This window comes from Coregonus lavaretus (assembly GCF_964263955.1).
Source record: "Coregonus lavaretus genome assembly, chromosome: 3".
Classification (NCBI taxonomy): domain Eukaryota; kingdom Metazoa; phylum Chordata; class Actinopteri; order Salmoniformes; family Salmonidae; genus Coregonus; species Coregonus lavaretus.
In genome coordinates this window covers 38,980,192-39,000,015 of record NC_139990.1, presented here as the reverse complement: position 1 = coordinate 39,000,015, position 19,824 = coordinate 38,980,192, and the positions used below count along the sequence as shown (strand labels likewise).

At 49.4% G+C, this 19,824-nt stretch overlaps 1 protein-coding gene across 1 annotated transcript in view; it reads right to left on the bottom strand.

Annotated features, from left to right (window-relative positions):
* LOC311107269 (TGF-beta receptor type-2-like) overlaps positions 1–19,824 on the bottom strand; it is a gene marked incomplete at its 3' end in the record, with an annotated part of 56,730 nt that overhangs the window by 28,977 nt on the left and 7,929 nt on the right. The window contains exons 2-3 of the mRNA XM_084149750.1: positions 14,789–14,939; positions 14,164–14,354 (exon numbers count right to left, since the gene is read on the bottom strand). Coding sequence (XP_084005876.1) covers positions 14,164–14,354; positions 14,789–14,939 — 342 coding nt within the window. The remainder of the gene's footprint in view (positions 1–14,163; positions 14,355–14,788; positions 14,940–19,824) is intronic.

The following is a 19,824-nucleotide window of genomic DNA, read 5'->3' as shown; positions in this document are numbered from 1 at the left end:
AAAGAGCTGGAAGGACTACAGCCTTCTGCCTCTCTGCTTCTCTGCTTAGAAAAGAGCTGGATGGACTACAGCCTTCTGCCTCCCTGCCTCTCTGCTTAGAAAAGAGCTAGAAGGACCACAGCCTCAATTTTAGTAGATGCTCTTATCCAGATTGACTTACAGGAACAATTAGGGTTAAGTGCCTTGCTCAAGGGCTCATCGACAGATTTTTCACCTAGTCAGCTCAGGGATTAGAACCAGCAACCTTTCTTGTTTACTGGCACAACACTCTTAACCACTAAGCTATCTGCCACCTCAGACTGGAGAGAGAGAGCTGGGTCCTGTTCAGTTGTCCTGCCTTAATGCTCATTTCGTTTTTCCCAAGTTGTGCCTTACAAAACACAACAACCCTGGTATGGAAACTGTCTCTCCAGCATATGAACCTGCACTACTGGAAAACAGGGGAAAAAATGTTAAAGAAATAAGCATGAATAATGGTATATTTTCTGCTCTGTTTAACTAGAGGCAGATTTAAAGCTGAACCAGTGTAGCGGGTGATTTGGATGGAGTCAGGCGCAGGAGGGGTAAATCACAGAATAAATGGTTTATTCAGCCAATACAGCGATTCGCAGCAATGCGTAGAACAACTACAGTGCGGTGTAATGGCGCACTGGAGAAAAACAAAACACGGGTGAATATCCCGGCGATAACAGCACATAAAGCTCCACCGAGCTATCGTCACCTCCACATGAAACAATCACACACAAAGACATGGGGGGGCAGAGGGAATACTTATACAGGGACTGATGAGGGGATATGAACCAGGTGTGTGTAAAAACAAGACAAAACAAATGGAATGATGAGATGAGGAGCGGCAGTGGCTAGAAGGCCGGTGACGATGAACGCCTAAGCCTGCCCGAACAAGGAGAGAAGGCAGCTTCGGAGGAAGTCATGACAGTACCCCCCCTTTACGCGCAGCTCCAGCAGCGCGCTGACACCGGCCTCAGGGACGGCCAGGAGGACGCGGAGCAGGGCGAGCCGGATTGTGACGGTGGAAATCTCGCAACAGGGAGGGATCGAGTACATGCCTTACTGGGACCCAGCACCGCTCCTCCGGACCATACCCCTCCCTCTCCACGAGGTACTGAAGGCCCCCCACCCGACGCCTCGAATCCAGGATGGAACGGACGGAGTACGCCGGGGTCCCCTCGATGTCCAGAGGGGGCGGAGGGACCTCCCGCACCTCAGACTCCTGGAGCGGACCAGCCACAACCGGCCTGAGGAGAGATACGTGAAACGAGGGGTTAATACGGTAATCAGGAGGGAGCAGCAACCTATACGTAACCTTGTTAACTCTCTTCAGGACTTTGAACGGCCCCACAAACAGCGGGCTCAGCTTCCGGCAGGGCAGGCGGAGAGGCAGGTTCTGGGTCGAGAGCCAGACCCGATCACCCGCTACAAAGACCGGGGCCTTACTGCGTTGGCGATCAGCGTGGGCTTTCTGACGATGCACAGCGTGCTGGAGGTGGTCGTTATCGGTGTTCCACGTCTCCTCTTTGCGCCGAAACCAGTCATCCACCGCAGGAGCTTCGGTCTGGCTCTGATGCCACGGTGCCAGAACCAGCTGATAACCTAAAACACATCAACATGGAGATAGGCTAGTGGAGGAGTGGCGGAGAGAGTTCTGGGCATATTCGGCCCATGGCAAGAACACCGACCACTCCCCCGGCCGGTCCTGGCAGTAGGACCGCAGGAACCTACCCACATCCTGATTCACCCGTTCCACCTGCCCATTAGATTTGGGGTGAAACACAGAGGTCAGGCTAACCGAGACCCCCAGACGTTCCATGAACGCCTTCCAGACCCTAGATGTAAACTGGGGACACCGGTCAGACACTATGTCCTCTGGCACCCCGTAGTGCCAGAAGACGTGAGTAAACAGGGCCTCCGCAGTAAGCAGGGCTGTGTGGAGACCGGGCAGAGGAAGGAGGCGGCAGGCTTTAGAAAAGCGGTCCACAACAACCAGGATGGTGGTGTTACCCTGAGAGAGGGGAAGATCAGTTAGGAAGTCAATCGATAAGTGGGACCATGGCCGTTGTGGAACTGGTAAGGGATGTAACTTACCCGCTGGAAGGTGCCTAGGTGCCTTACTCTGGGCGCACACCGAGCAGGAGGAGACATACACCCTCACGTCCATAGCCAAGGAAGGCCACCAGTACTTCCCGGTCAGGCAGCGCACTGTACGGCCGATGCCTGGGTGACCAGAGGAGGGGGACGTGTGTGCCCAATAGATAAGACGATCACGGACAAGAGAAGGCACGTACCGCAGCCCAGCTGGGCACTGAGGTTGAGATGGCTCTGTGCGTAACGCCCGCTCTATGTCCGTGTCCACCGCCCACACTACCATCGCCACAATGCAGGAGGCCGGGAGTATGGGGGTGTTGTCTATGGGCCTCTCCTCTGTGTCGTACAGCCGTGACAGTGCGTCTGCCTTCACGTTCTTTGTGCCTGGTATATAGGACAGTGTGAAATCAAACCGGGTGAAGAACAAGGCCCACCTGGCCTGGCGAGGGTTCTTTCTCCTCGCTGCCCAGATGTACTCCAGGTTACGGTGGTCAGTCCAGACGAGGAAAGGGTGTTTCGCCCCCTCGAGCCTGTGCCTCCACGCGGTCAGGGCTCTGACAACAGCCAACAGCTCCCGATCATAAACCTCCGATAGTAATTGTCAAAGCCAATGAAGCGCTGCACCTCCTTTACTGTGGTTGAAATGTGGTCTCCCTCCATCTCCACACCGGAGGTGGTGATGTGGTATCCGAGGAAGGAGACGTTGGAAGAACAGACACTTTTCTGCCTTGGCATATAGGTCATGCTCCAACAGTCGGCCCAGCACTCTGCGAACCAGGAACACATGCTCGGCGCGCGTAGCGGAATACACCAGAATGTCATGGCTAGAAGGCCGGTGACGCCGAACGCCGAACGACGAAACCTGCCCGAACAAGGAGAGGAGGCAGCTTCGGAGGAAGTCGTGACAACCAGTGAGATGAGGGTGTCCTTGGACTATATAAAGTAACGTTAAAACCCAGTAAATAAAACACTTGGATTGAACAGGGGCATCCTTGCCAGGCCTGTCTCTCTCTCTCTCTCTCTCTCTCTCTCCCTCTCTCTCTTTCTCTCTCTCTCTCTCTCGCTCTCTCTCTCTCGCTCTCTCTCTCGCTCTCTCTCTCTCGCTCTCTCTCTCTCTCTCTCTCGCTCTCTCTCTCTCTCTGCATGCTGGGAGTGTTTGGTGCGTGCTGGGAATTGTTTGAGTGAGTGCTAAGTGCGAGTGTTGTGTAGAGTTAGATATCCTGGGTTTTCCTTTTCTTGGTGATATCCTTTTTTCTTCTATGCATGATTAAGGTTATTATTTCTATTTTGTTGTTGTGGTAGAATTAAGTATATTGTTTTTCGTGTCGAAATTACCCTGATTTTGGTGGGGATGGCGGCCCGAATCGGGACGCCGTCCCTGTCACTTCGGCACGGCTTTAGGTGTGTTACTGAAGCTACTGTCACGGTGGAAGAGGTTCTGGTCGCCGTAGGAGAGAAGGTAGGATATGAGAATGTTGCTTATGCGTCACGGATGAATAAAGCGGTGGTGGTATTTTTTAAAGAAGAGCACCTTGTTGATCGTATGGTTGAGCATGGCATACTTCTTAAAGGAATGTTTATTCAAGTTACGCCGCTTTTTTCTCCGTCAACAAGGGTAACGATTTCAAATGTACCGCCGTTCATTCCAAATGAGCTATTGGAGCGCGAGTTATTGCGCTTTGGGAAGTTTGCAAGTTCAATTAAGGTTGTCCCATTGGGTTGCAAACACCCGGCGTTGAAACAGGTAATGTCGTTTCGGCGACAGGTGTATATGTTTTTGGACTCACCGGAGCAGACTTTGGAGTTATCGTTTAAAGTCAAGTATGACAATAGACTGTATATGGCTTATGCTAGTACGGGTAGTCAACGGTGTTTTGAGTGTGGGGATGTTGGTCATAAGCGACATGCTTGCCCGAAAAGGGAGAAGGCAGAGGGAGGGGCGCAGGTGGTCCTCGTAACGCCTGGGCCCACTGATGTAGGAAGAGGTGGGCTGACAGTGGTAGAGCAGCCACACGCATCTGTTGCTGAGGAACAAGTTGTCCGTGTTGAGGGCACAGAGGTGCAACTTGTACCAGAGGGAAATGTTATGCAGCAGGAAAAAATTGTTGTAGAAGGTAAGGATGGATCTGAAGGGCCATTTCCTCAGACTGGTGAGGAGGTGCCTACTACGAGTGCTGTGGTACAGGAGGGGGTACATGTGGAGCTAATCTCCCAGGTAGTGGAGGAGATGCCCACTACAAGTAATGGGTTACAGGAGAGGGTTCATGTGGAGCTCATCTCCCAGGTAGTGGAGGAGATGCCCACTATGAGTGCTGGGGTACAGGGGGGGCTAGTCTCCCAGGTAGTGGAGGAGATGCCCACTATGAGTGCTGGGGTACAGGGGGGGCTAGTCTCCCAGGTAGTGGAGGAGATGCCCACTACGAGTAATGGGGTTCAGGTGGGGCTAGTCTCCCAGGTAGTGGAGGAGATGCCCACTATGAGTAATGGGGTTCAGGTGGGGCTAGTCTCCCAGGTAGTGGAGGAGATGCCCACTACGAGTAATGGGGTTCAGGTGGGGCTAGTCTCCCAGGTAGTGGAGGAGATGCCTGGTACGAGTGATGGGGTGCAAGTGGGGAGTGTTGAAAGAGATGTGGTAGAGGGGAGTCAGTGGTCTGTGGCCTCAGTTGAGGAGGATCAGGAGAAGGATATGGATATCTCTCTTGATACGATATCAGCTGGTGAGGACTCAATTTACGATCTAGAGGAGGTAAATGGGTTTCTGGATCAGACTTTTGGGAAATCTGTCAAATTGGCAGATTATTTTGATGTTGATAAGTTTGTGAGGTCAGCTGTGATGTTACAGAAGACGGTGGGGTTAGACCAGTTGAGTGAGAAGAAGCGGTTTCGCTTGAGGAAATTTGTTACTGCTGTTGCAGCAGCAAAAGGTGGTGGGAAACGTGGTCAGGTTAAGAGAAAATTTAAATAATGATGATGATTATGCCTCATAGGGTGTTCTATTCTCTTTGTCTGGTTTCTCTGTGGTATCTTCTGCTTTTCCTTTTTCTTTTCTATATGGAGGTACTAAGGGTAGGTTCTCTCAATATTAATGGAGGAAGGGACAGGAATAAGAGGGCTTGGGTATTAGAAGTAATAAAACAGAAAAGGCTTAATGTAGTTTTCCTACAGGAGACACATAGTGATGAGGAAAATGAGGCTGACTGGGGTATGTGGTGGGAGGGGCAGCATATACTCAGTCATGGTACTAATTTCAGTGCTGGGGTGGCAATCTTGTTTTCTTCAGGCTTAGGGGTGACTGTGGTATCTACAACAGAGATTGTCAAGGGTCGGGTTTTATTGGTCAAGGTGGATGTTATGGGGTTTTTGTTTGTTTTTTTGAATGTTTATGCTCCTAATGAGGGTACAGAGCGTATTGTTGGTTTTGATAAAATAAAGGAAACCTTAAGACAGTGTGACCAAGAGGGGTGTATGGTTTTAGGGGGGGACTGGAACTGTACAGTGGATTTTACTGTTGATCGCACCGCTGAAGAACCTCACCTGCGGTCAGCAATTTGTCTGTCTGGTCTATTAACTGAGTTTGAGCTTTCTGATGTGTGGAGAGTAAGGAATGCAAAAGTTAGGCAGTACACATGGCTAAAAGTTAATGAAGGTCATGTCAGTGCAGCAAGGTTAGACAGGTTGTATGTATCTGAGCAATACTGTAGTAGGGTTGGAAGGTGTGACATTACTCCTGTGGGTTTCTCTGATCACCATATTGTCACTGTTGATATTCACTTGTCCTGTCAACGAAGGTCATCATCTTATTGGTATTTTAATGTTAAATTGTTACATGATGTCATGTTTTGTGAAAGGTTTTTGTTGTTTTGGGAAAAATGGAGGGTTACAAAAGGGAATTTTGAGTCCTTGAGACAATGGTGGGAGGTTGGGAAGGCCCAAATACGATTATTTTGTCAACAGTATACTGCTCTGTCTCGAATTGAAGTTAAAGAGACTATCAGGGCCCTTGAACAGAACATTAAATCTATTGAATTGAAGTTGCTCACTCAGAATGACCCCGGACTAGTCATGAACTTACAGGACAAGAAACATGAATTGAGGTCTTTTCTGCATGAAAGAGTGAAGGGTGCCTTGATTAGGTCTCGTTTCGCTTCCCTCAAGGATATGGATGCTCCTAGTGCTTATTTTTTTAACCTAGGACAGTCGACATTGCAACGTAAACAGATGGTCTGCCTTCGTCTCCCTGATGGGAAGGTGACCACGGATGACAGTGAAATGCGTCAACATGCCGTGGATTTCTATTCTGCCCTCTATAAGGCGGAGGATTGTGACTCTCTGTGTACTGAACAGTTGTTACACGGTCTTCCTCAATTGGGACCTGAGCAAAGAGTCGCATTGGACTCTGACATTACACTGCAAGAGCTGTCCACAGCAGTTATGCAGCTCTCAACAGGCCGAGCCCCTGGCATTGATGGTTTACCATCTGAGTTTTATAAGCACTTTTGGGGGTCTATTGGGGAGGATTTTTATGAAGTGGTGTGTGAATCTTTTCATGAGGGCTCTCTTCCTGTATGTTGTCAATGTGCGGTACTTTCACTGTTGCCAAAAAAGGGGGATTTGGCTCTCATAAAAAATTGGAGACCTGTTGCTTTGCTGTGTGCAGAATATAAAATTGTTTCTAAATGTCTCTCAAACAGGTTGAAAGAGTATCTGGGATTGTTGGTCCACAAGGACCAGTCCTACTGTGTACCTGATCGCTCTATTGTTGACAACTTGTTTCTAATAAGAGATGTTTTGGACATTTGTAAACTGTCTGATGTAAATGTGGGTTTACTTTCTTTGGATCAGGAGAAGGCTTTTGATCGTGTGGACCACCAGTACTTGTTTAAAACAATGAAAGCCTTTGGGTTTGGGGATGTTTTTTTGTCTTGGATGAATTTACTGTATACTGGGGCCTCGTGTATGGTGAAGGTGGGGGGTGGTTTGAGTTGTCCCATCCCTGTCCAAAGGGGCATCAGGCAGGGATGCCCAATTTCAGGGCAGTTATACAGTCTGGCGATTGAACCAATGCTTTGTTTTTTAAGAGCGAAGCTTACTGGTTTCTCTGTGCCAGGTGTAATGAAGGGTCCCACGATAGCACTGTCTGCGTATGCAGATGACGTGACCGTTTTTATTACAGGGGGTGAGGATGTTAAGGTTCTCTCAGACGCTTTAAAGGTGTATGAGGGGGCCTCCTCAGCTAGAGTCAATTGGGGAAAGAGTGAAGTGCTGTGGGCAGGCCAGCTTCAGATGGGGTCCGCTCCACGGTTACCAGGGGGGCTTCAGTGGGGCAGAGATGGGATGAAGACTTTGGGGGTTTTTCTAGGCTCCGATGTCTTTCAGAAAAAGAACTGGGAGGGTGTAGTGGAGAAAGTGTGTGCCAGACTGTCAAGATGGAAATGGGTGCTGCCCCAGCTGTCTTATAGGGGAAGGGTACTGGTAGCTAATAACCTAGCTGCCTCTACCCTGTGGCACAGACTAATGATTTTACAGCCACCAAAGGGTCTGATACAAGAGCTTCAGAGGACCCTTGTCAACTTCTTCTGGTCTGGACAACATTGGATTAAAGCTTCAGCCCTGTACCTGCCACTGCACGAGGGTGGGCAAGGCCTGGTGGACATTTCTTCCAGGATCATGGCTTTCCGGCTTCAAGCAGCCCAGAGACTGTTGTACAGTGACGGTTCTAGCTGGGTTGACACAGCCTACGCATTGATGAGGAGAGCGGGCTGTTTGGGCTTAGACAAGCACCTTTTCCTCTTAAAGCTGGAGGGGGGTGAGTTGCCTGGCCTGACTCCATTTTATGAGTCTGTTATGCAGGCTTGGAGAGTTCTGGTCAAGTCCCGTAAGGCCTGCACGCCACCAGGGATGTGGCTTTTTGAAGAGCCTCTTTTTCACAACACTGCCATCCAGTCCCGTGTTCTGGGTTCAGCTAGCTGTCACGGTCGTGTGAAGGAATTGACCAAGGCGCAGCGTGTGAAACGAACATGGTACTTTATTTAGTTAAAGCACGAAAAACAAGAAACACGACTAGTGAAGTCCACAGTCAACCTGACTGAAAACGGAAACAAAAACCCACAAAACCAAGGTGAAACCCCACAGTATAAATATGGCTCCCAATCAGAGATAACGAGCCGACAGCTGTCACTCGTTACCTCCGATTGGGAGTCACCTGAATAAACACTAACAATCACCACACATAGAAATGAAACAACCAGAATACCCAACATAGAAATACACCCAACCAAGGAAAATGAACAACCCTGGCTCAATAATAAAGTCCATGGAGCCAGAGTGTCACAGTACCCCCCCCTAAAGGTGCGCACTCCGGGCGCACCAGCATACAGTCTAGGGGAGGGTCTGGGTGGGCGTCTGTCCATGGTGGCGGCTCTGGCCCAGGTCGTGGTCCCCACCCCACCTTAGTCACTATCCGCTTCCGTAGCCCCTTCCGCATGACCACCCCCCAACTAAACCCCACTGGATTAAGGGGCGGCACCGGACTAAGGGGCAGCACCGGACTAAGGGGCAGCCCTGGACTAAGGGGCCGCACCGGGCTAAGGGACAGTACCTGACTAGCTGGCTCTGGCGGATCCTGGCTGGACGGCTCTGGCGGATCCTGGCTGGACGGCTCTGGCGGATCCTGGCTGGACGGCTCTGGCGGATCCTGGCTGGCGGAAGGCTCTGGCTGATCCTGTCTGGCAGAAGGCTCTGGCTGATCCTGTCTGGCAGAAGGCTCTGGCTGATCCTGTCTGGCAGAAGGCTCTGGCTGATCCTGTCTGGCAGAAGGCTCTGGCTGATCCTGTCTGGCAGAAGGCTCTGGCTGATCCTGTCTGGCGGAAGGCTCTGGCTGATCCTGGCTGGCGGAAGGCTCTGGCTGATCCTGGCTGGCGGAAGGCTCTGGCTGATCCCGTCTGGCGGAAGGCTCTGGCTGCTCCTGTCTGGCGGAAGGCTCTGGCTGATCCGATCTGACGGAAGGCTCTGGCTGCTCCTGTCTGGCGGACGGCTCTGACGGCTCATGGCAGACGGGCGGCTTTGCAGGCTCAGTACAGACGGGCAGTTCAGACGGCGTTGGGCAGACGGGCAGTTCAGGCGCCGTTGGGCAGACGGGCAGTTCAGACGGCGTTGGGCAGACGGACAGTTCAGGCCCAGTTGGGCAGACGGCAGACTCTGGCCGTCTGAGGCGCACCGTAGGCCTGGTGCGTGGTGCCGGAACTGGAGGTACCGGGCTGAGGACACGCATCTCAGGGCTAGTGCGGGGAGAAGCAACAGGGCATGCTTGGCCCTGGGGACGCACCGTAGGCCTGATGCGTGGTGCCGGAACTGGAGGTACCGGGCTGAGGACACGCATCTCAGGGCTAGTGCGGGGAGAATCAACAGGCCGGGTCGGGCTGGCGACGCGCACCGTAGTCTTGGTGCGGGTGGCCGGAACAGGCCGGACCGGGCTGGCGACGCGCACCGTAGTCTTGGTGCGGGTGGCAGGAACAGGCCGGGTCGGGCTGGCGACGCGCACCGTAGTCTTGGTGCGGGTGGCAGGAACAGGCCGGGTCGGGCTGGCGACGCGCACCGTAGTCTTGGTGCGGGTGGCCGGAACAGGCCGGACCGGGCTGGCGACGCGCACCGTAGTCTTGGTGCGGGTGGCAGGAACAGGCCGGGTCGGGCTGGCGACGCGCACCGTAGTCTTGGTGCGGGTGGCAGGAACAGGCCGGACCGGGCTGGCGACGCGCACCGTAGTCTTGGTGCGGGTGGCAGGAACAGGCCGGACCGGGCTGTGGAGACGGACAGGAGGCCTGGAGTGAACAGCGGCCACCACCCGTCCTGGCTGAATGCCTACCCTCACACACTCTGTGTGAGGCATCAGCACAGGACGTACAGGGCGGTGTACCCCTGGCCTGGTGGCCTCCTGGATACTCCCCCTTTTCTCCTCCGTCAGCCCCGTCGTCCATGCCGTGTGCCCCCCCCTAAAAAATTTCTGGGGTTGACTCACGACCCTCCGACGATGAACCTGCTGCCGCCGTTGCTCCTCTCTCGCCAGGGCCTTGATCCTTCCCCAAGGTCCCTTGCCTCCGAGCATGTCCTCCCATGACCACGATGTGCCCACCTGGGCCATCGCCAGCCTCTCCATCTCCTTGCCCGGCGCCTCCTCCCATGTCCAGTCACCTTGCTCCTGGACACGCTGCTTGGTCTTTCTTTGGTGGGTTTTTCTGTCACGGTCGTGTGAAGGAATTGACCAAGGCGCAGCGTGTGAAACGAACATGGTACTTTATTTAGTTAAAGCACGAAAAACAAGAAACACGACTAGTGAAGTCCACAGTCAACCTGACTGAAAACGGAAACAAAAACCCACAAAACCAAGGTGAAACCCCACAGTATAAATATGGCTCCCAATCAGAGATAACGAGCCGACAGCTGTCACTCGTTACCTCCGATTGGGAGTCACCTGAATAAACACTAACAATCACCACACATAGAAATGAAACAACCAGAATACCCAACATAGAAATACACCCAACCAAGGAAAATGAACAACCCTGGCTCAATAATAAAGTCCATGGAGCCAGAGTGTCACACTAGCCTACGTTCATGCCTGTTAGGCGTGGGGTGTACTAAGCTGGGTCATCTGATGTGGAACAGGAATAGGTCGTTGGAGGAGCTGGGAGAAAGAGCGGGGATCCGATCGTCTCGCCTACTGAGGAAGGTCGTCGCTGAGGTCTGTGATTCCTTGCCAGTACTTCATCTGCAGTATGTGACTGACACTTCCAATTCTGATCGGTGGAAGGAGGGTCTGGATTATGTGTTCCCTGCACTGATTGTTAGTGCTGCGGCGGGGGCATTCGAGGAGGACGTGGGGATGCTGCTTTCATTCGATACCCCGGAGCTGGGGGAGTTCAAGGAGGTGGGAAAGAAGGCCATGTACAGAATATGTGTAAAGGTGTCCCATGCCTCTTCCCTGGAAGGGGTAAAATCGACGAGGTGTGCGGGTGTGCTTGGTCCAGGTGCCTCCCCAAAAGGCTGTTGGCGAACATTATACAAACTACCTATTGATAAGAGGACAGCTGACCTCCAATGGAGGATAATACATGGAGCCATAGCCACCAACATGTATCTGGTACACCTGGATCCTACTGTTGGGGAGGGGTGTCCATTCTGTGCTCAGTCTGAAACTCTGGCACATCTGTTTTTACAGTGTCCCAGGTTGGTCGGGATGATTGACCTGATCACTAATTGGTTCTCAGCTCTGGGAGAGGTTTTCTCTTCCCAACTGTATATATTTGAGCCAAAGTACAGGTTTAGTCAGAAAGGTGTAGTTGTGTTGCTTAATTTTGTGTTAGGGGCAGCAAAATTAGCCATATGGAAGACCCGAAAGAACAGTATTCGGGGACAGGGGTCTGTGGATGTGGTGGGAATGCTGGAGGGAATGTTGGCAGCAAGACTAAGGATTGAGTTTGCCTATTATAAACTTGTCAACAATATTGATCTGTTTATGAGTATATGGGGTATTCAGAGGCTGTTGTGTTCAGTTACTGTGGAGGAGGAATTGGAGTTGTGTTTTTAATTGATGTGCAAATACGGTTTTGTATGAGTATTTGTGTGGTGGGCTCCCAGACCCAATAAAGATTATTTAAAACTCAAACTCTCTCTCTCTCTCTCTCTCTCTCTCTCTCTCTCTCTCTCTCTCTCTCTCTCTCTCTCTGTCCCCCTTTCTGTATCTCTCTCTCTCTCTCTCTCTCTCAATTTCAATTTCAATTTAAGGGCTTTATTGGCATGGGAAACGTGTGTTAACATTGCCAAAGCAAGTGAAGTAGATAGTAAACAAAAGTGAAATAAACAATAAATATTAACAGTAAACATTACACTCAGAAGTTTCAAAAGAATAAAGACATTTCAAATGTCATATTATGTGTATATATACAGTGTTGTAACAATGTGCAAATAGTTAAAGTACAAATGGGAAAATAAATAAACATAAATATGGGTTGTATTTACAATGGTGTTTGTTCTTCACTGGTTGCCCTTTTCTTGTGGCAACAGGTCACAAATCTTGCAGCTGTGATGGCACACTGTGGTTTTTCACCCAGTAGATAAGGGAGTTTATCAAAATTGGATTTGTTTTCGAATTCTTTGTGGATCGCTGTAATCCGACGGAAATATGTGTCTCTAATATGGTCATACATTTGGCAGGAGGTTAGGAAGTGCAGCTCAGTTTCCACCTCATTTTGTGGGCAGTGTGCACATAGCCTGTCTTCTCTTGAGAGCCAGGTCTGCCTACGGCGGCCTTTCTCAATAGCAAGGCTATGCTCACTGAGTCTGTACATAGTCAAAGCTTTCCTTAAGTTTGGGTCAGTCACAGTGGTCAGGTATTCTGCCACTGTGTACTCTCTGTTTAGGGCCAAATAGCATTCTAGTTTGCTCTGTTTTTTTGTTTGTTCTTTCCAATGTGTCAAGTAATTCTCTTTTTGTTTTCTCATGATTTGGTTGGGTCTAATTGTGTTGTTGTTGTTGTTGTTGTTGTTGTTGTCCTGGGGCTGTGTGGGGTCTGTTTGTGTTTGTGAACAGAGCCCCAGGACAAGCTTACTTAGGGGACTCTTATCCAAGTTCATCTCTCTGTAGGTGATGGCTTTGTTATGGAAGGTTTGGGAATCGCTTCCTTTTAAGTGGTTATAGAATTTAACGGCTCTTTTCTGGATTTTGATAATTAGCGGGTATTGGCCTAATTCTGCTCTGCATGCATTATTTGGTGTTTTACGTTGTACATGGAGGATGTTTTTGCAGAATTCTGCATGCAGAGTCTCAATTTGGTGTTTGTCCCATTTTGTGAATTCTTGGTTGGTGAGCGGACCCCAGACCTCAGAACCATAAAGGGCAATGGGTTCTATAACTGATTCAAGTATTTTTAGCCAGATCCTAATTGGTATAGCAAATTTTATGTTCCTTTTGATGGCACAGAAGGCCCTTCTTGCCTTGTCTCTCAGATCGTTCACAGCTTTGTGGAAGTTACCTGTGGCGCTGATGTTTAGGCCGAGGTATGTATAGTTTTCTCTCTCTCTCTCTCTCTCTCTCTCTCTCTCTCTCTCTCTCTCTCTCTCTCTCTCTCTCTCTCTCTCTCTCTCTTGTTCTCTCCCTCTTTCTCTCCTTCTCTCCTCCTCTCCTCTCCTCTCCTCTCCTCTCCTCTCAAAATCTCTCTCTCTCCCTCTCTCTACTTCTCTCTCCCCCTCTCCTCTCTCTCTCTATAAGTCTATACAGTCTGTGCAACAGCATGCGGCTGAGATGTTTCTGCTTTGAGTTAAAGACAGACAGGAAACCACATGTCTGAGATCTTCTGCACGGCCCCACATGCCCCACACCACACTACACTGTCTACCTCAACCTCTACCTCTCACAGGGCTGAGGTAGCAAGGCCCCACACTATTCTACACTGTCTACCTCAACCTCTACCTCTCACAGGGCTGAGGTAGCAAGGCCCCACACTATTCTACACTGTCTACCTCAACCTCTACCTCTCACAGGGCTGAGGTAGTTTCCTCTGGAGCAGGAAGGCTCTCAATCTCTAACACAGTAGACAGTGTAGTAGGTCTTCCTGTAGCAAGGAAGGAGAGGATCACTGTCCCATATCATCTCCACTCTGAAACTAATACAACAGCCTGTTCTATCCTACAGTACTGCCGATGTGCCCTTGAGCAAGGCACTTAACCCAAATTGCTTCTGTAAGTCGCTCTGGATAAGAGCATCTGCTAAATGACTAAAATGTACATCAACTCTCCCTTTCAGTGGTGGGAGAAAGTAGAAACCCTTACAGTATAACTATAAAGAGAATTGCTGTTTCCTCCTGTAAAGTTTCTAAACCAGTGCCTATGACACTGTTACTCTCTGGTTTCTTAAAGTGTTAGCCAATGTTTCAGCTGTAATTGTCAGCTATGTAAATGATCCGATTGGATGATTTAATGGATTGATAAGTTAACGGGTGAATGATTAAATGCAATATAATAACTTGAGTAAATGAATTGATTGATACAGTATGTGTAAGGTACTCACTGGGAGTGAAGGACAGGTTATCATTACACTCCTCTTCAGTACAGGAGCAGATAAAGAATGGTCCTCCAGAGCTCTTCTTCTCCTTCATGGCACACATAGAACTGTTGTAGTCATCCAGTTCAACACCGTACAGAGGCTTGGAGGGGTCATGACACAGAGTCTCAATGCTGTAGTTACCTTCATTCTTCCTCCTGGAGATATGGAGAGAGTGTCAGACAGACAGACAGACAGACAGACAGACAGACAGACAGACAGACACAGGAACATGCACAGACACAGACAGAGAGATGGAGACACACACAGACAGAGAGATTGAGACACACACAGACAGAGAGATGGAGACACACAGACAGAGAGATGGAGACACACAGACAGAGAGATGGAGACACACACATACAGAGAGATGGAGACACACAGACAGAGAGATGGAGACACACACAGACAGAGAGATGGAGACACACACAGACAGAGAGATGGAGACACACACAGACAGAGAGATGGAGACACACACAGACAGAGAGATGGAGACACACACAGACAGAAAGATCGTAAGACACACTGACAGAGAGATGGAGACACACACTGACCCCCCCTCCCCCCTCCCCCCTCTCCACTGTAACCCTACCAGATGGCGATGCAGACCTCCTCCTCCTGGGGACAGATAGCGGTGATGGAACAGTTAGAGAGGCAGCTTCCTGTCCCATTGCAGGATGAAGACTCCACATCACAGAACTTACACAACTTCTTCAGACTGAAGGACGGCGGGAACATCCCATCTGGAGAAACATAATGAATCAAATTCAATATGCTGTCATTCAATCAATCAATTCATATTATGTAACTATATCACTTTTCACAAAAACACGTGCTGAACGTCAAAACTGTTCGCTGCCCAGTTAAAACTGTTCGCTGCTCTGGCACCCCAATGGTGGAACAAGCTCCCTCACGACGCCAGGACAGCGGAGTCACTCACCACCTTCCGGAGACACTTGAAACCCCACCTCTTTAAGGAATACCTGGGATAGGATAAAGTAAGCCTTCTACCCCCCTTACCCCACCCCGCCCCTCAAAAAATAAAAAAATAAAAAAATATTGTAAAGTGGTTATCCCACTGGCTATAAGGTGAATGCACCAAGTTGTAAGTCGCTCTGGATAAGAGCGTCTGCTAAATGACGTAAATGAACAGTAAACCCCTCAATCACGGGGGTGAACTGCATGCTAGCAATGTAATCATTTTCACATTTTAGTAGATGCTCTTATCCAGAGCAACTTACAGTAGTGAGGGCATACATTTTCATACTGGTTCCCCTTGGGAATCTAACCCACAACCCTGGCATTGCAAGTACCATGCTCTACCAACTGAGCAACACAGGATCAGTCTGATCTAGCATCTCTTTCTCTTAAGCTGATCTCTATCTGTGCTCCCTGACCTGTTGAGGCCTGCCTTGTCCTGACAAACTTCTGATCTGTCTGACTGTAACTTCCTGACTGACTGACTGCATGCTAACTTAAGCCATGGAACCACTGAGCCGTCCTTTGTGGTAAAGGAGCCCTTCACTCAGCACCAGTGAAGAGGTATGAAAGTCACTCACACAGACAAAACAAGTCAAAGAACAGTCAGTCAGTCATCTCATATCTGTACATCGATATAGACACAAAGAACAGTCATTCTGCCTCCTATCTGTACATTGATAGACACAAAGAACAGCCAGTCAGTCTGCCTCCTATCTGTACATTGATAGACACAAAGAACAGCCAGTCAGTCTACCTCCTATCTGTACATCGATAGACACAAAGAACAGTCAGTCTGCCTCATATCTGTACATCGATAGACACAAAGAACAGCCAGTCAGTCTGCCTCCTATCTGTACATCGATAGACACAAAGAACAGTCAGTCTGCCTCATATCTGTACATCGATAGACACAAAGAACAGTCAGTCAGTCTGCCTCATATCTGTACATCGATAGACACAAAGAACAGTCAGCCTGCCTCCTATCTGTACATCGATAGACAAAAAGAATAGTCAGTCAGTCTGCCTCATATCTGTACATCGATAGACACAAAGAACAGTCAGTCAGTCTGCCTCATATCTGTACATCGATAGAGACAAAGAACAGTCAGTCAGTCTGCCTCATATCTGTACATCGATAGACACAAAGAACAGTCAGTCAGTCTGCCTCCTATCTGTACATCGATAGACACAAAGAATAGTCAGTCAGTCTGCCTCATATCTGTACATCAATAGACACAAAGAACAGTCAGTCTGCCTCATATCTGTACATCGATAGACACAAAGAACAGTCAGTCTGCCTCATATCTGTACATCGATAGACACAAAGAACAGTCAGTCAGTCTGCCTCATATCTTTACATCGATAGAGACAAAGAACAGTCAGTCAGTCTGCCTCATATCTGTACATCGATAGAGACAAAATATCTATAGAACATTTTGTTTTATGGGCACTAGACCAAAGAGTCTGTCCAATGAGTGTTTTAGCATGCCTGAGTTCCCCTTCATATGACTGCAACCATGGGTTGTCTTTCATGACTCCAGTGTGTGTGTGTGTGTGTGTGTGTGTGTGTGTGTGTGTGTGTGTGTGCGTGTGTGTCTGTGTGTGTTATCTGATCACCACTCCATACTCCAGGTTATTCACTTCACAGGAAGCAGACCTCATTTAACTCTGAGACACATTGTTTACAGTCTAACTGCACCATTGAGCGTAGTACACCCTGAGCCTGAGCCAGCTAAATACTGTCATTTAGACACTAAAGGGTGGCTGAAAGTGAATGTCTGAGGCAGAGCACTGAGGGGCTGAACTGTCCATAATTGTTGCACCAATGTTGTATATTGGTGGGATTATATCGGTAAATGGCAAGTGTGGTTTCCTTTTGTAACCTACACAGCTATCCTGTCTAGAAGGTACAGAGCACAGGATCATCCATGTGGTATGTGGGTCATGACTGCAGCTGCTCAAACACTTCTGGTACTCCTTTCATAGGACCGCCCTCTGTTCTGATTGGGCCTTTCTGAACTGTCTCCTTGGGCAGTATGTGTGTGAGAGAAAGAGCTTGTGGTTTTGTGCAATGTGCAAGAGGGAGAATGTTTCAGTGTGCGTTTGTGCGTTTCAGTGTGTGTTGACGCTCGTGCATGGTCTGGTGGCAGCCTGTCCTCCCTCCCTGCTCGTGTGTCTCTCCTGATAAGCACCCTAGCCAGCCTGCTTCTGTCTGGCACAGTTCAGCTGGCCCACTGAAAAACCTTGGAAAGAGAAAGGAGTGTGTGTAATTATTTGTTACTGACACTGTGAGTGCTGTATCAACAGCCAAGGCTGCCAAAAAGTATATCAACTGAACTATTTATGAGTTTGTCAGCTTGACAGCTGGATGTGGCAGTTAGGTAGAGAGGAAGCTAGTACTGTCTGTGTGAAGCAGTCAGGTAGAGAGGAAGCTAGTACTGTCTGTGTGAAGCAGTCAGGTAGAGAGGAAGCTAGTACTGTCTGGGTGAAGCAGTCAAGTAGAGAGGAAGCTAGTATTGTCTGTGTGAAGCAGTCAGGTAGAGAGGAAGTTAACACTTTCTGTGTGAAGCAGTCAAGTAGAGAGGAAGCTAGTACTGTCTGTGTGAAGCAGTCAGGTAGAGAGGAAGCTAGTACTGTCTATGTGAAGCAGTCAGGTAGAGAGGAAGCTAGTACTGTCTATGTGAATCAGTCAGGTAGAGAGGAAGCTAGTACTGTGTGTGAGGCAGTCAGGTAGAGAGGAAGCTAGAAGTGTCTGTGTGAGGCAGTCAGGTAGAGGGGAAGCTAGTACTGTCTGTGTGAAGCAGTCAGGTAGAGCGGAAGCTAGAAGTGTCTGTGTGAGGGAACATACTGTAGTAGTAGTGAACAGTGTTTTAGAGACATGGATAGAAACGGCAGTAAAGAAAACAATGGAGATTAAACATGTCCTTCCTGTCATGTTTCCTCCCACACCAGAAATCAAAACATCCTCTTTGAGCTTCACAATATACAATAATACATTCCTGCATCAAGAGGCATGTGATGGGATGCACATTATACACTAGCAAAGACTTCTACTGTACTGCAATGCCACAGCGTCTACATCAAGAGTCATGTGACTTCTACTGTACTGCAATGCCACAGCGTCTACATCAAGAGTCATGTGACTTCTACTGTACTGCAATGCCACAGCGTCTACATCAAGAGTCATGTGACTTCTACTGTACCTCAATGCCACAGCGTCTACATCAAGAGTCATGTGACTTCTACTGTACCTCAATGCCACAGCGTCTACATCAAGAGTCATGTGACTTCTACTGTACCTCAATGCCACAGCGTCTACATCAAGAGTCATGTGACTTCTACTGTACCTCAATGCCACAGCGTCTACATCAAGAGTCATGTGACCTTTACTGTACTGCAATGCCACAGTGTCTACATCAAGAGTCATGTGACCTTTACTGTACTGCAATGCCACAGTGTCTACATCAAGAGTCATGTGACTTCTACTGTACTGCAATGCCACAGCGTCTTCTTCAAGACACATGTGACAACCCCACTAGGCAGACTGCCTCTGCCACAGTCACTTTACCACATCACAGAGACCCGAGGACATCCTTATTGATTTGCACAATGTACAACATATAACCATTTTCATTACTTCTGCAGTAGATCAGCAGGCATTTGACAACCCCACCAGGCAGATAGCGAATATACCAAACCACAGAGACCCACAGCAGGGGTTAGGGGAACAGTCACATACTTCCTGGCTGTCACCTAAATACACAGGGACACCAGGCTGGAGAGGAGAGGAGTCATGTCCTCCTGGCTGTCACCTAAATACACAGGGACACCAGGCTGGAGAGGAGAGGAGTCACGTCCTCCTGGATGTCACCTAAACTAGCAGGGACACCAGGCTGGAGAGGAGAGGAGTCACGTCCTCCTGGATGTCACCTAAACTAGCAGGGACACCAGGCTGGAGAGGAGAGGAGTCACGTCCTCCTGGATGTCACCTAAACTAGCAGGGACACCAGGCTGGAGAGGAGAGGAGTCACGTCCTCCTGGATGTCACCTAAACTAGCAGGGACACCAGGCTGGAGAGGAGAGGAGTCACGTCCTCCTGGATGTCATCTAAACTAGCAGGGACAACAGGCTGGAGAGGAGAGGAGTAACGTCCTCCTTGATGTCACCTAAACTAGCAGGGACACCAGGCTGGAGCCGCTCAGGAACATTAGCACCACATAACTTACCCAGCGGGGGACTAACCGCTCCCCTTCATCTACTAAAAGATATCTCTGCCCCTCCGATTCCCCCGTCTCCCCCTCTAACTCTCCTCCTCCACTGCTCTCTTTCCCCTCCTGAAAGTTATCTCCCTCTTCAACTCCCCTCTCTGTTTCGCCCCTCTAACTCTCTCTCTAAACCTCTGTCCAGGCGTAAGGGCTCAGTGAGGTGACACACCGATATCCATCCATTCCTAAATATATTTTAGGAGGAGGAGATGGAGGGGGAAGATTTCTCCACCTCTGTCGCCCCCCTGTCTCTCCCTCCCCCTCTGACTCCCCTCTAAACCCCTGTCCAGGCGTGAGGACTCAGTGAGGCGAGCCATGAGGGGATGACCTCTGCACTCTTAGGAAAAAAGGGTTCCAAAAGGATTCTTCGGCTGTCCCCATA